Source organism: Schistocerca cancellata, chromosome 5 (assembly GCF_023864275.1).
Source record: "Schistocerca cancellata isolate TAMUIC-IGC-003103 chromosome 5, iqSchCanc2.1, whole genome shotgun sequence".
In the NCBI taxonomy this organism is placed as follows: Eukaryota; Metazoa; Arthropoda; class Insecta; order Orthoptera; family Acrididae; genus Schistocerca; species Schistocerca cancellata.
Window position 1 is genome coordinate 670,160,002 of NC_064630.1, and position 16,912 is coordinate 670,176,913.

A 16,912-nucleotide genomic window follows, 5' to 3' on the forward strand; every position below is an offset into this window, starting at 1 on the left:
CTCAGAAGCTAAGTCCCATAGTGCTCAGAGCCATTTGCACCATTTTTTGAACCAACAAGTAGTGTTCTAAGAGCCGATCGCAAACTTTCGCCGCCAGCACACTCCGCAGACGAGCAAAGTTGAAGAGTACAATTTGGTAACGAATAAATACATGCAAGGGCTAGATTTAGATGAGTGTGATACGTTTCTTCAGAAGACGTTACTCTTTTATTTCAAAAACTCCTATAAAAGAGGACAACAGTATTCAAAAGTCTCATTTAGTCAATCTAAAATAATACAATTTCAAAGAGTAAAATAGATACACTCTACAACTTCCTCAGCAGTTATAAAATGCCACAACAATAATTTATAAAATGTGTCATAAGAAAGCAAATTTAATGAAACAACTTTACATATCCCGAATTATCCATACAGGGAAAAAATACTGCTGTGATACGGACTTTAAGCCTCAATAAAATGGAAAACATTTTCTTTTTACATAGACAACAACTATCCGCATTTATGAACACAATTAATAAAACTTATTATAATTTGTCCCAAAACTGTGCTCCAATTAAGCACTGCAACCTAGAAGAGTGGAGCCACACGTAAGAGCCAACTTGCCTTAGTCCAGCCATACCAACGGTGTCCTGAATCATAACCAGAGTCTTTCCAGCTAAAAAATAGCCACAGAGCTCTCTGCGGGTTCAACGAGGCACACCAGGATTCACAACCCCTAACAGTCGGCCATTAGGTTACTGGATCACCCGATGGTAAGCGCCGCCGTTGACGATATAGATCCAGCAAAACAAACGGGTTCAGCCGGGCCTACAACGGGATTGAGTCCGTAGATGGTCGCTGCAGGGTCCAAGCTGATGGCGGAAGAGAACTGTGTTGTCAGTCTACCGAAGACGGCAGGCACCTTCGTCTAGGAGGAGCCACAGTCGCACCACCGCCCCTTGCCCCCCCCCCCCTTTCTCTCTCTCTCTCTCTCTCACACTATCTCTTTCCCTCTCTCTCTCCATTCGTTTAGCCGATTCAGACTCTCCGTGACTCCGTGAACTAAAAACTGCCAATTTCGTCTGTCCTGCACTTTCTCCTGCAGACATGCCAGGTTGGAATCCTTTACTTCTGTGATGCCATCCATCCGTCTTAGGCTTTGCCGCCCTCTTCTCCTATTGCCTTTGTTCTTCCCAGCTTTAATGTCTTTTCCAGCGGATCATGTCTTCTCATGCTGTGCCCAAAGTAGGTAAGTTGTTGTTTCAGTGTCAGACCTCCCAAAGAGCAATCTGGTTTTTTTCGCTGTAGTATTGACCTATTAATTCTCTTTGCGATCGATGGAAGTCCAAGGAGTTTCCTCCAACATCACATTTCAAAAGTGTCTGTTCTACGCCATTCAGCCTTCTTTCTTACGGTTGAGAACTCACATCCGCAAATCTGGAAACGCCATAGCCCTCACGAAACAGACATTACTTGTTAAATTTATGTCTCTACTCCTCAAAACATTGTCAAGGTTGGACATTGCTTTACTACCAAGTAACAAGCATCTCTTGATGTCGCAACTGCAGTCACCATCAGCAGAAATCTGGGAGCCGAGATAATTGAACACATAAACTACCTCCATTTTTTCTCCTCCTATACGCCATGAAGAGAGAGATTTAGTTGCCATAATTTTCGTTTTCTTGACATTCAACCTTAGACCAGCATTTGCACTTTCTTCTTTCACCTTCAGTAAGAAGATCATTAACTCTTCTTCACGTTCTTTCATCAGTATGGTATCATCTGCATATATTAGGTTATTTATACAGGTATTTATCCCAGCTATTTTAATTACAGTTTCTTCTTCACCTAGCCCGGCATTCCTCATAACGTGTTCTGCGTTAGAGACTGAATACACAGGGTCCCATATGCAGCCTTGTACTCCTTTCTGAATCTTCTCCCATTTAGTTGCTCCATATGTGGTCCTCACCGTGGCTTTTTGATCAGAGTATAAGTTCCATGTTAGGTGATCTGGTACTCCAAGGTTTTATAAAGATTCCTATAATTTATTGTGGCCGACACAGTCAAAGGCTTTAGCACAATCAATGAAGCAAGATACACGTCTTTCCGGAAGTCTCTTGCCTTCTCCATAATCCAAAAGAATTGCTTTATTGATTATGCTAAAGCTTTTGACTGCGTCGGCCACAATAAATTATGAAAAGTGCTCACAAACATGGGCTATCAGATCACCGCCTACAGAGTCACGTAACAGCGCAAGCCGCAGAGGCACGCGCGGGAGTTCGAAGGTGTCGCAACAGTGGCGACTTTTGAATCGGCGAACAATTGATACTGTACGTCTATCTTGTGCACTGCTCGCTTTAATGACTCAAACTATGGTGTGCTTTCGTAATAACAATACCTAACTGACCATTCAAATTAAGCCAGTACGTTTTACAATGTACCTACATACCTGAAACACAGTTTAATGCTTGGTTTAATAACAAACTATTTGCATAACTCGATATTACACAACAATGACAGTCTTGCTGTATTTTACAGTTTAATGTTTGGTATAGAAAAATGTTACAACAGCATCTAAAAGATGACTCTGCTATTAGTACAACGATTATGTTCACGTTGACTTAGTACTGAAAAACTGGATCGATATCGATTACCATCACATTGCATCATTTGCATCCTCACAGGACTACGCGACCTACTGGCTGCACCGCATCTACCACACGCCGTTCCTGTACAAGCACTTCCACAAGCTGCACCACAAGTACAAGCAACCGACGGCCTTCTCCGTGACAGCCATCCACCCAGTGGAGATCATGCACATCCAGATTACGCTGTGTCTGCCGCTCTTCGTCATCCCCTGCCACTTTGGTGAGTCCACTAGCAGCTCCTGGCATCTCCATCGTGCATATCCTCTACACCTAACAGCCACTCTGTTGTACCAGAGCCGGCCGGTGTGGCCGTGCGGTTCTAGGCGCTTCAGTCTGGAACCGCGTGACCGCTACGGTCGCAGGTTCGAATCCTGCCTCGGGCATGGATGTGTGTGATGTCCTTAGGTTAGTTAGGTTTAAGTAGTTCTAAGTTCTAGGGGACTGATGACCACAGATGTTAAGTCCCATAGTGCTCAGAGCCATTTTTTGTTGTACCAGACGAAATAATACTCGTCAGTACAGTGGTGGGTTCTTAGCTTTACGCCAGAAGGGGCTGAGATGGTACTACAACATATAAAATATCAGACCACTTCATTAGATGTTGAACAAGATGAAATACTTAATTCTGTAACATGGCACGCCCGCAGGAAAGTAATGATTATTTATTACTGCCATTGGACATCTGATACAGAACTAGTCTCTTCTGACAGAGTGCACATAAGAGTTCTGTGCAATGCATCTGTCGCACTGCTCTCTCGATAGAGAGAAGGTGCTGCCGTCATCGGCGATGATTGCTGACTGGGCTGAGGGTCACTGAGCTCAGTAGCTGAGCGAGGGGTGCCGTTGCGCATGGAAACTCTTGTGGGCGTGTCTATACCACCGTCTCTCATTTGCCGTTGCTTCTGGCAGAGACTATGTTTACTCGTGGTTCCGTCGCGAGGTACCAACCTTGCCTTGGCACCTCGCTCTTTGGACGACACCACGCAATGTGTAACACAAATTAAAAATGTATCCTTCCTACTCCATGGTCCAAGTTATCAAGGTTAAAAGTATATAGATACCTAACTGACTATTTTACCCTAAGGTATCAACAGTGGGAATTGTATGTTTCAAGCGTAACATTCCGTGGTCTGTGGAAGTGCTAGATTCCAGCCACCGCTTACATTTTCATAGAAATCATCATCAGACTTACACCATAAGGAGTCATGTAGTGGAGGGGCAGGTTTTCGCTGCATCCTCTTGCCCTTGGACTGTGAAACTGGAACAGACTTTGACTAACTGTGCATCTTGGGTTGGGTTGATTTATTGGAAGAGACCAAACAGCGAGGACTTCGGTCCATTGGATTTGGGAAGGATGGGGATGGAAGTCAGCCTTGCCCTTTCAAAGGAACTACCCCGGCATTTGCCTGAAACGATTTAGGAAAATCATTGTTGTTGTTGTTGTTGTGGTCTTCAGTCCCGAGACTGGTTTGATGCAGCTCCTCATGCTACCCTATCCTATGCAAGCTTCTTCATCTCCCAGTACTTACTGCAACCTACATCCTTCTGAAACTGCTTAGTGTATTCATCTCTTGGTCTCCCTCTACGATTTTTACCCTCCACGCTGCCCTCCAATGCTAAATTTGTGATCACTTGATGCCTCAGAACATGTCCTACTAACCGGTCCCTTCTTTTTGTCAAGTTCTGCCACAAACTCCTCTTCTCCCCAATTATATTCAATACTTCATCTTTAGTTATGTGGTCTAACCATCTAATCTTCAGCATTCTTCAGTAGCACCACATTTCGAAAGCTTCTATTCTCTTCTTGTCCAAACTATTTATCGTCCATGTTTCACTTCCATACATGACTACACTCCATACAAATACTATCAGAAAAGACACTTAAATCTATACTCGATGTTAACAAATTTCTCTTCTTCAGAAACGCTTTCCTTGCCAATGCCAGTCTATATTTTATGTCTTCTCTACTTCGACCATCATCAGTTATTTTGCTCCCCAAACAGCAAAACTCATTTACTACTTTAAGCGTCTCATTTCCTAATCTAATTCCCTCAGCATCACCCGATTTAATTCGACTACATTCCATTATCCTCGTTTTGCTTTTGTTGATGTTCATCTTATATCCTCCTTTCAAGACACTGTCCATTCTGTTCAACTGCTCTTCCAATTCCTTTGCTGTCTCTGATAGAATTACAATGCCATCGGCGAACCTCAAAGTTTTTATTTCTTCTCCATGGATTTTAATACCTACTCCGAATTTTCTTTTTTTTTTCCTTTAATGCTTGCTCAATATACAGATTGAATAACATCGGGGAGAGGCTACAACCCTGTCTCACTCCCTTCCAAACCACTGCTTCCCTTTCATGCCCCTCGACTCTTGTAACTGCCATCTGGAAATCATGGAAAACCTAAATCAAATGGCCGGACGCGGGATTGAACCGTCCTCCCCCCGAATGCGAGTCCAGTATGCTAACGACTGTGCCGCCTCGCTCGGTCTGACTTTGACAAATGTGCTGTTGTTAGAAATATCTCAACTGTAATTTAAATTTGTGAAAATCAGTGAGTGAAGTGTGAGAAATAACTTAATAGCTGTGGAAACGTGTATACACATATTTGCTGAATGCTAATCAAAGTCAACATTAATGATTTACAGTCCCCTTCTGTGGCGTGGCGCTCTACACGTACTACCACGGCATAATCGATCACTCTGGCATCAACTTCAAGGCGTACTGGTGGCAGCCCTGGCAGCCAGACGCTATCTTCCACGACAACCACCACCAGTACTTCCATGTCAACTTTGCCTTCAACATATACATTTGGGACAAGGTGAGTTCAGATAGCACTTTAGTGAGTTTCTGTTACATATTCAAAGAAAATGTCACTTGTAGCTCTTGCACAAGTACTGCTTTACGGAAATCACTGTCAGACGAAAGAATGTTGACTGTGATGTCTGCTATACTTTATCTTTCGCTCTCTGGTAAACTTGCTTACCAAGAGCATTTTAAACATAGTCATACTGCATCAGTATCTTTGCTTGTTGCGTTTTCGACCTGTGAATTGCTTATTTCAGAAATTCACTTAGGTGGTAACAACAACTTCAAAGTACTCCGTACTGTTCTCCAATTCGTGTAAACAGATCAGTCTGGAAGCTGGGACATAGTATCGAAAAAGGCAGATAAATAATTGTAATGAGTGTAACTAATTTTCTGCATGTGAATACGCAAATTGATAAAAATATAATTAATTTCTCAAGCTAGTTTTCAAGTTGTGAAATGGAAAGTAATTACCATGTCTAAAGTGTTATACTGAGACATGGCCCTGTGTCATGTAATTCCAAAACATAGTGTCTTTTTAATCTGCTTTACATGAACCACATAAAATTTGCAAGGGAAGTAACTCATTTAAGGAGGTCATAAAGAATAGAGCTTACATCACAAAAGAGCCTTACATTTGACCTAACTAACACCTGATTTGACGACAAAGCCAATGCAAAAATTTAAATACAAAACAGAGGTCAGATATAATCAAGCTAGGGAACATCCTCTACTGTTCCTTAAATTAGGATACACAGCCGGCCGGAGTGGTCGAGTTGTTCTAGGCGCTACAGTCTGGAACCGCGCGTCCGCTACAGTCGCAGGTTCGAATCGTGCCTCGGGCATGGATGTGTGTGATGTCCTTAGGTTAGATAGGTTTAAGTAGTTCTAAGTTCTAGGGGACTGATGACCTCAGAAGTTAAGTCCCATAGTGCTCAGAACCATTTGAACCATTTTTATTTAGGATACACATATATTCATTATCTAGTTGCTTCTCTTATTCGTAACTTGTTATTTAGTAGACAAGGCAAAATGTACTGTAACAGCATCCACATATGGATGTGCATGACAGGATCATAACCTGTTGTTGACTTCATTTGGTCAAGTTTCTTTTATGACCAATTAAAGAACGCATTTGAACCTAATTAGCACTTTTCTTCTTTTCCTCCCAGTATCTCTTCATTTGTTCACAATGTGTATTTCTTTTTTAGTTGTAAATATGCACTACACAGGAAGTATTGTGTGAACAGTTATTTACCTTTATTTTAAAACACAGCGTGAAAAATAATATTCATGAAAAATAAGAAGAGAGGATATTCCAATAGAAGTGTTAATGTCCCATAGTAATCGTCGTCTGGTGTCCCTGTAGAATATGTTTTATGCCTTACACTCTGCACGTTCCTAGTTTTTCCTGCTACTGCTAAGCCATCTCATATATATCGTCTACTTCGAGCTTGTGCCATGCCTCTAATGATACCTTCTTCACGTGGCATTGAACACAAATCTTCCTTTTTCTTACGAAAGTCGTCCACATCCACGAGCTCATTTGTGGTTCCAAATAGCCAGAAGATAGCGTCCAATCCACATGGTGTCTATAAACGTCTAGTACTTTTCCTAAACATGGCAAAGTTGCGTTTGGCTGTAGTTCAGCATTCACTTCTGAGCATTGCGCTAGGTGATCAGTAGGCATAATACATGTATCTGTGACTCATGATCATTTCTCAATTGGAACAGCAGTATTCTCCTGCAATCAGTATAAAAGACTCGACCCAAGAATCATTAGAGCCAATTCGCCAGAAACATAAATGGGTTTTTGATTCGATGTTACAATTCATGCAACCTCTAGTTTGACACTGCAGTGATTTCATAAATGAACTTTTTCAGCAATTTTTGGCTCTAGTACTGTAGAATTGAGTTTACTCATATATAATTATCAATCACATATGGCACGATTTTCATGCTCTCCTCAAAACTCTTTCATTTTTAAACTTCGATTTGTCCAACTGCAATCAAGCAACTTCATTTTTTTTCTTTCATTGTTGTTTTCCAATTTACCAGAAGTCTTTCATCTTTTTGCCATGTTGTATTTTCCTGGCTTCCATCCATCTTGAAAATAAAAATTTAATATTATTCTTAAATTAGTCTCTGTCCGTTATTTATGATTCTTTTTCACTGTTTTTCTCTAGTACTTTTCTTATGCCTGTCATCCCTGCTATTAACTTCTTTTCCCACAGTTACAAAAATTTTTGTTATCTTGTTGCCATCCATTGGGTAGTGGTGTCCAAAGAAGATTTATCATCACTTTGCCATTATTTCTAATATTTTTGTGTATTTTTGTAGCTCTCTTCATCGCTCCCATTTCTCCAACCCTTTGTTGTTTGTATGGTGCCCATTACTTTTCTAGTTCTTCATCTTTCAAGTATCTCTATCATACCAAGCTTATAGCTTATTGTTTGTTTTTGTTGTCCTTTTGCAGGGGGATTCAGAGGCTCATACACATGGGTTTTGCGCAACCCTCAGCGCCTTTAAATCCATGTGCAAGATTTTCATATTCTCTTGCGTGTTAAGCACAAACTATTAGTCCTACCTTAATGTAGTTATCCAAGCAAAACGTACAAAAGTGACATTCAAACGCGTTTTTCTTCAATAACTCGAAAATTGTTGCCTCCAGCAAAAACATATCCTAACACAAAATTTAACTACGTTATATTTCCTACAAAAAAGATCCTATTGATCTTTTTCTGTAGGATTAGTAGATTGTGTATAGCAAGCGACAGAATATGAAAATAAACATTCTAGTATCTCCACTGTGATGCAGTATTTTACTTTTCTATTTCTAGGGATTTATTTCTTATTGCAGATAGTTTTATGTAAACCATGTAGTGAATTCACTTTACAAATTCAAACATCTATTAAAAATCTCCATACTCCATTTTGCTTTCTCGTTCCTTCATGATATATAAATTTACAAAGTCGTCCTATTTTACTTACGTGTGTTTCTACATATTTTGTGCACATTTTTTTTATCTTTTTCATAAATTTTGTTTTTTCAGCTGAACTTCTGTGATGACTTCTATTGATTGTTCTTTCCAGAACGTTTATTTGAATGACAGTTTCTTTCAGATTTTCTAAGATTATTGCAAAATTGTCTGAAAAAGCTAAACATTTTACTTTAATTCCTTCTTGTGTTATGGATTTTGTTTAATGATTTTTAACTCTGGTTTCACGATCCATTTTTTCTGAACCAACAGGTTCGAGTTGCTGAGAGATTTTTCTTAAACATTTTCCTTATGTATTGCATTCATTGCTGATTTAGATTCAACACCAGATTCTTTCATGGTTTTATCTGTTTCCTCTGTCTTCAAGATCAAATGCTTTCTGCATATCACTAAATGATACTACAACACATTTGCTGGTTAATATTCTGTGGAGAATTCTTCATTGTAAGATAAAAGTAGGTTCTGTGCATGAGCTACCCTTTAGGTACCAGTCTGGTATTCTCAGTACTTTTCTAAAGTTTCTTTAATTCATTTAGGAGAAGTTTTAAAAGTATTTTGCAGGTCAGTAGTATGAGTGACTCTCATTTGTAATTCAAATAAAAGATGTAAAAAGGACATATCTAACAAATGTGAAAATTTTCAGTAGATATGATAAACTTCATAGATAGTTCGAAACAAAGTTTATACATGAAAGTTTTCTGCAGTTTTGCAATCATATTTTGTCACAATACTGGAAGGAAAACTATTCAGCAGGTGACATATAAGGCAATTATTGTGGATTATATAGACTGGACATATGCCCTTTCTCCAAATTATGATTTATATAACTGTAGGAATTTAAAAATTTTAATAAAAGAAACAATAAACTGTCAGAAAAACTTCCATAATATTATTTCACATGACAGAATAAGGAAGTGAGCAAAATTGATATGGATCTCCAAAAAAACCTATGAATAATTATGATCTTTTTTTCTCCTTCATTGTCCTCTTCCTCTGTGTATGTTATGGTCCATTAGAAAAGTACATCACGAAAGTGACTGTATCCTGCAGGAAAATGTGCAATTTTTTGCAGATCATTCACTTCTTTTTATCATCATTGGAACACTACCTGTGACATATGCTCTCTCATGAGGTAGACTTGAGGGATATAGTAGCGTTTAAGAGATATTGCATGCTTGGTTAGTCCATCAGTATACTCAAAACCAGCCATCTTCCCTCTCATATCTGACTTATATTCAAAATGCTTCAACTTGGGCAACTGAAAAGTAATTTTGTTTTCCTTAGGAATACCTCTGCCTGCTGTCTCATCTGATAGACATGTTTTTTTATACTGCCTAGTGCTACCATTTTTTTGAAAACTAGAATATCATCTGAATTCACCACTTTGATGAGAAACACTTTCCCTCTGGTTCTTCACAACAAACTCTTGTCAGCAAGGTGGCACAACGAGTAGAAAGTCTACTATACAATAACTGCTTATTATTGTTGACATTTAGTTTGTCTCCACACTTCTGGAATCTTTTCTGTTTTCCAAGTGTTCTCATAAGTCAAGTCCATAGGTCTCTTAAAAACTTTGGTTCCCTGCCTTTTCTTTAAGTCTCCTGTAATCCAATCATCGCCAGTTGTTTGTTTGATTTTGAGGTATTTTTTATGATTTCGTACATGTCTAGCTTCGTTGATGTGCATTCTTCCTCGGAGTTTTCTGGCATTGCTGAAAATTCTAATGGAATTGTTAGAACTGTTTTCCTTCATTATGCCACTATGTTTTTTGTGTGGTGTAAATTCAACGGAACGCCTAATATATTTTTGCAGCTGCACGGGACGTACCGGCAGAAGGACCGGCTGTACACGGAAGACACGTTTTACGGCCGTGGCAAGGCGCTGTCGGAGGCTACAGAAGAAGAGCGCCAGCAGGACCTTACTGAGCGGCTGTCTGAGAACCCGCGTGCCTACCGTAGTGGCACCCTCGAGTACAAGCTGGAAGGGGCCGAAACCGCGACTCGCAAGCGGGCGGCCGCCCACTGACAACCGCGCATGCGCCGTTGAAGTCTTCTCAGCCACGCTGCTTTCTGTTGCCTTGCTGGTCACAGCTAGATCGTGGAACCTGTGGATATTTAAGTAAATGCAGAGTCATTGTATATATTCATAATTACGGATGTCGGAATGCCAATAAATACTCTTTTCATGACTCTCCTTTTATACTTCTTTTTCTAATACAGAACAACTACAGAAGTAAGGTCGAATTCTGCGCAGACGAATAACGTCTTCAAAATCAAGCACAGGCATCTGTTTTACTCCGGCCAAATTTTCTGCAGAATTCGACAGGCTTTTACTATCATAGTGGTAAGATTTTGATACCTTTCAGAAAGATTATAACTTAAAGCCAGACCGAAACCATGCACTGTAGTATAGCTACGATGAGATGTTTCTGTTCTTCTGTTTGCTTCATGACGTAACTAATCCTTCCTTGGCAATTCTTCTTTCTCGTGCCTCTTCAAAAACTGTCGGTCTTTCTCCTTTGTGTCTTTCTTCTTACAGTACTCACTTTGTTTTCATATCCATCCACAACAGTCATTAAATTACTCTGAATAATTTTTTTCATATTCCTTAAAAAAAAAAAAAGGATGGGAAAACATCCTTCCACAATTCCAGCGCTCCAAGTGATTACACTTCATTGCTCTTCCTTTTCTATCCACAGAATCTGTGGTAAATACTCCTCTTGCATTTCCCTCCTTCTCCTAAGCGTTCTTTCATTACTTCGATATTTTTTGTTTCCAACCATTATTCAGTAAGGTTTTTATCTGCCGTAATTACTTAATCGTTCTTTTTGTTCATAGAGTGTATAACCCATCTTAATGTAAATAATCTGATATAATAAATTTACAGATATGTTGTATATGGTGTTGCATTCATAAAGCATATATACGGTGTGTATAGAAATTAAAACATCTGATAATCAAGTATTGAGGTCAAAAGCAGTCATTGCCATTAAATTAATCCTGTGTCAACAATGTTCAATCATTAGTGACATTGGAGGATAAGGATAAATATTTTGTCACTTTCATATGAAGGGCTTATTTCAATAGTGGTGCAAGTCCATTTTTGTTCATGTTGAGATACAGAGACCTCAAGTTAAATGAGCGTTGAAAAACCTGCAGTTGAGGTACCAGAAATATTCAAGCATATGGCTTCTTGCTAGAGATGAACCTTTCTTTCTGTTTGTTTGGCTCATTAATTTCAGAAGCATTATAGACAGAAAAGTGGAGGTAATGGACTTGCACCACCATTGAAATAAGCCCTACATACGTTTCGCTCCGTCAGTACTGTGCCCAGAGATTTCATTCTCTTTGCATATTTCAGTAGCAACGCAATACAAGTATTGTATTAAGTGCCAATTTATGTGACACAGAATTTGGTTTCACAAAACTGATTCCGTTTTTACTCATAATCACGGTACATTATGTACGCTAATTCAACTGTAACGTATTAAAACGTCACCAGATTTGAAAACGACTACAATGCTGTAGAATATTGGTTTACCAATGATATAAATAAAGAATAATTACTTTTAATGTTAAATGTTTTTACAACGTACATTTCATAAAATCATCAGCATCAGCTCACGTTGATGTAAACGAACTGACACAATGAATTTCGCATTTCTTCCCATACTCCATGTGTTCTGTTTATTGTGCAAATTATTCTATGGTGTTTCTAACGAAAGTCTGATTCACATAGAATATTCCCGTGTTGATGACACAAACTTTAAGTAGTAATAGAAAATAGCAAGTGCATCAATTTTAGAGAAGGAATCCTGTCACAGGAATGACAGAGAGGAAAGTTTCGAAGTTAAATGTTGTGGGATAACTTTGCCAATAGAATATGTTAACCTACAAATCTTTATTTTTAATATATAACAAATTCGCATATTATGGAGATAACAGTTAACACTGTATGGTAGGTGAATCCGAACAACATACAGGCCCCAAAATCTTAGAGGGATTTACATGTATAGTCAACACCTGAGTTCAGCGTTACAGATCCCTTTATGCCTGACAAAATTCTATAGCACAATTTACTTACCTTTTTCCTTGAAGATCTGTTGGAAAAAACGCTTAGTTTGTATCTCCATATTCGTTGTAGCAGCTCTGCAGGAATTTTACATGATGGATTTTGTGAAATGAATCGAAGCAAATCATTGAAAGTAATCACCTTCAAGAATATACATATTCACTGATTATTGTTACCTCTTATTCCACTTACATTCCAAACGTATTATACAGGGCGATCCACATAAACCTGAACTACTTCAGAGGGTAATAACTTCCCTCCGAAAGCTCGTAGAGACGGGAAAGATTTTTAATGGTGTCATTAGCTCTGGGAGAATAGTACCTTCCATTGTTGGTAAGTTGACTGTCGTTTCTGCTAATGAGATGCTTTGTCCGGTAAAATGGCGCACTTGCTCGGCTCGTATTAATTCGTTCATAGTCTCGTCGGTCGCAGTTTGCGAATCTGTGAGTGTGTAGTCCGGACTGGTTGACAATAACGAGCAAAATTACTTATTCGTTCGCAGCCTTCAGTTGGCAGAAACGTGCAGTACAAGTCACAATGGTAAACATAGACTGCCATTGGATTGTTGGGTCCATTTTCTTTCACCTTATACGGGCATCTTCAATACATTTGAGGAGCAGCTGGATGATGTCAAACTTACAGAAGGCTACTTCCTACAAGATGGAGCAACATGTCACATGTCTAAAGCTTTCATGCAGCTTGTAACTAGTTTCTTTGATGACCAAATAATCTCAAAAATTTTGTGCCCCCTTCCCCCATCCTCCCCTCCCCCTAAATCACCTGAGTGTACTAGGCCATAGACAACTGCAGAACTCTGTGAGGTCACTACACACGAAATAAGCAACGATGGCGAGAATCCATTTCACAGAGCGTCACGGAATATAGTGAAGTGATTCAGTTGTGCATCGATACCAGTGGAGGGCACTTTCAACATTTGCTGTGAGAGCTTTGTATACATGTAATCTCCCAATTGTGTATTATCTCACAAAATTATAAATATGTCCTTTTATTGGCTCAAATGTTATGACTCATTGAAGTAGTTCAGGTTTATATGGATCGCACTGTAGTTCAATCATGGACGCTAATATTGCGCAATACTTTGACACATGCCAAAAGAAACAAATATATTTTCTCGTACCATGTCTGATAAGCAAACAAGAAGCACCTTTTCAAATTCAATATGATTTATATGTATGAATTTATTTATTAAGATCATTGACAAATATTTAATATACGGTGAAACGTCCCCTTAGAACAATTGTACACAACTGTGCTTAAACTGACACACAATATTTTTAGCGCAACGCAATCTGACTTTCAAAAATCCCTGCAAAAGAATGGCCCTGACTAACATTAATCTATACATTTCACAAATCACTTACCTCACCGAAAATCTCCGTTACTCAAACTACTGCAATACAGCGAGCGCCACTACTGCCAGCTAAATAAAAGATTCAAACTACGGAAGGTATTAACTACTGATAGGCATAGTTAGCAAATGAAAGATTTTGATAGAGAACAAACAATGTATTTACCTTAATAGTGTTGAAAAATCATAATATACATATCAGTTCATAATATCCAGTATTACAAATTTCAAAACTCCGCCATCTCTCTCCCAACATCCACCACTGCTGGCGGCTCACCTCCAACTGCGCAACACTGCGCGCTGTTCACATCCAGCTGCCCAACACTACAATGGCAGACAACAATGCAAACTAGCCACAGACTGCACACAGCACAGCCAGTGATTTTCATACAGAGCGCTACGTAACGTTGCCAATAAGAAAACATAAACAGCCTACTTACATAGCCCCCATGCTCCCCACAAAAAAATTTTACGAATTGTTTTGGGCAGTGGCCAATTATGATTTGAAAAAATTTTTCATAATTACAGTAAGAAAAATATCAAATGCACACACTTATTAATACAATGTTGGTCAAAAGCTAAAATTTTCTCACAGTCCATAAAGACAGTCCTGATCATTCATCACAGTGAAACTGCCGTTTCTTTTCTCAAAGTCTGAGCAGTAAAAGACAATGCACACGGCAGTAGTGGATTTTCATGCAGTCTTGAAGAAGTATTGTTGTCTTTCCAACGGAAAGACAGTGCTGACTCTTGACATGCAGACAGGTAATGGGCCACAACAGAGCAAACCCACAGCAGAGTCATTCGACGTTTTGAAGAATATTGGTAAGTAGGTCATCACAGAGCAGACCACTGTAGTCCTGGTAGAGATTATGGTATTGGTAGGCCACCAGAGGTGCAGACCCACTGCAGTCCTTGTAGAAATAATCGTAATGGTGGGCCACCAGAGGTGCAGACCCACTGCAGTCCTTGTAGAAATAATGGTATTGATGGATCATCAAAGGTGTAGACCCACTGTAGTCCTTGTAGAGATGGCCAGCAGCCATCAGTTGTGACTGTGCAGGTGCCACAATCACCATCGAAGAGTCTTGTGGACAATATAGCAAGTCCATGAACCACCACTTGTGCACTCACAAATTTTTTTTTGAAATGTCCTTACAACCAGCAATGCTGTTATCCAGTCCCTTGCTGAATTATAAACACACGTGCAAACACTATGAGTCCCCACTTCTCACATATTGTCCATATACTATGACCAACAGAAACGCGTGCAGTGAAATGTAACTTACAAGTTACTTAATTTGATGAACTGCTGTCAATTACAATTTTATAACATAACAATACAATAACAAAGGTACAAAATACATCATTAAAAACATAACAATACAGATAACATTTGTAGTACAGGCTTTACAAAAGAATCAAAATAACATATACATCAGTGTTACAGGAATTATGACATGAGTACATACATAAAAGATCAGAATAACTTTCGAAACATCAACTTCACACATAAGTATTAAAATAAAACAGAATAAATAATGTCTTTTGTAAAGCCTGTACTACAAATGTTATCTGTATTGTTATGTTTTTAATGATGTATTTTGTACCTTTGTTATTGTATTGTTATGTTATAAAATTGTAATTGACAGCAGTTCATCAAATTAAGTAACTTGTAAGTTACATTTCACTGCACGCGTTTCTGTTGGTCATAGTATATGGACAATATGTGAGAAGTGGGGACTCATAGTGTTTGCACGTGTGTTTATAATTCAGCAAGGGACTGTCAAGGTAAATAACATATTATTAATGCCAATTATATTTGAGGATAACAGTATTTCTCATCATAGTGAATGTAGCTTAGTATTAGAAGAAGAAAAATTCTATGAAACTACACAGAGACAGGAAGAAAACAAATACACAAGGGTACACAAACACATAGTGGGATAACACAAAAGGAAAGGACAGGGTTTGTTTTCAGTGTAACATTTGGTACTGCAGTCCAACCCAAAACTTCATTCCATAGATCTTTCGTCTTATTTCAACCTTTGCTTCCACCAAAAAAATCCTATCCAAGCATGCTTTCTGTATTTTTCTCGTATAATCTCTCAGTGCATTTCTTCAAATTCATCGCAACTCACTCTCTTATAGGCTACCCCCTCTTAAGCTAATTTAAATCTACTGAGCTCAGATGCTAAACTAAGGGACGAGGCAATGCAGCAGTACAAAACAATTAACACGAACAGCAATGACAAAAAAAAATGAAAAATTGCAAAGCAAGCTACAGTAAATCTAAATTACCAAGCAATGCAACATTACAACTAATATGAGCCAATGTGCAGCAACAAGAAAAATAAATCAGTAGTAAAACTAGCTTAGAAGAGTAACACAAAGTCAAATTCAGTAACACTATGCCTGGCAAACAGCAGCAGCAAAAACTATAAGATATACCTAAACGTGACAAAGCTCAAGAAGAAAAAATAGTACACTAAAGACAACAATGCAGATAAGGGAAATGTCTATTCACATCTTAATGTCTATGTAATTAAAGTGGTGCACCACAAAAACGAATTCTACAAAAAATTACCAAGTACTCGAAAAGAAAATTATATATGCAGTTATTGTTATCAGTCCCTTCTTATTGTTCTTTCCGTTCCAAGAGCTCCTTTTTCGAAAAATGTGGATCATAAAATAATTATTTAATAGATCTGTTGACAGAAAGTGTTCACATTAGCAAATGCATCTAAGTTTATTTTATAAAACTAATGCTGCAACACAGCTGGAACCCAGATATTAAACAAAATGAGCAATCTCTCAACTACAAAGACAATAGATGTAAAATGTTTCTCATCATTTCATTAGGCATTTTAGTAAATATCATAAATTACGAGCTCCACAGTATGCTTTCAACAAGGAAATGACAATAGCGAGGATAATGGCCTCCCCTTTCTTTTTTTCTACCTGTGCCTCTGAAAAGGCACACACTAATGGCTTGTTCTCCAGGCGTCTGACACAGCTGGGTGCCCACGACGC

The 16,912-nt window shown here is 38.7% G+C and overlaps 1 protein-coding gene across 1 annotated transcript in view; it reads left to right on the forward strand.

Moving 5' to 3' along the window:
• LOC126187633 (lathosterol oxidase-like) overlaps positions 1 to 11,967 on the forward strand; it is a 95,923-nt gene extending 83,956 nt beyond the window's left edge. The window contains exons 4-6 of the mRNA XM_049928832.1: positions 2,664 to 2,847; positions 5,281 to 5,453; positions 10,252 to 11,967. Of these exons, the coding sequence (XP_049784789.1) occupies positions 2,664 to 2,847; positions 5,281 to 5,453; positions 10,252 to 10,464 (570 nt within the window). The 3' untranslated portion in view covers positions 10,465 to 11,967. The remainder of the gene's footprint in view (positions 1 to 2,663; positions 2,848 to 5,280; positions 5,454 to 10,251) is intronic.
• Positions 11,968 to 16,912: the final 4,945 nt, after the last annotated feature.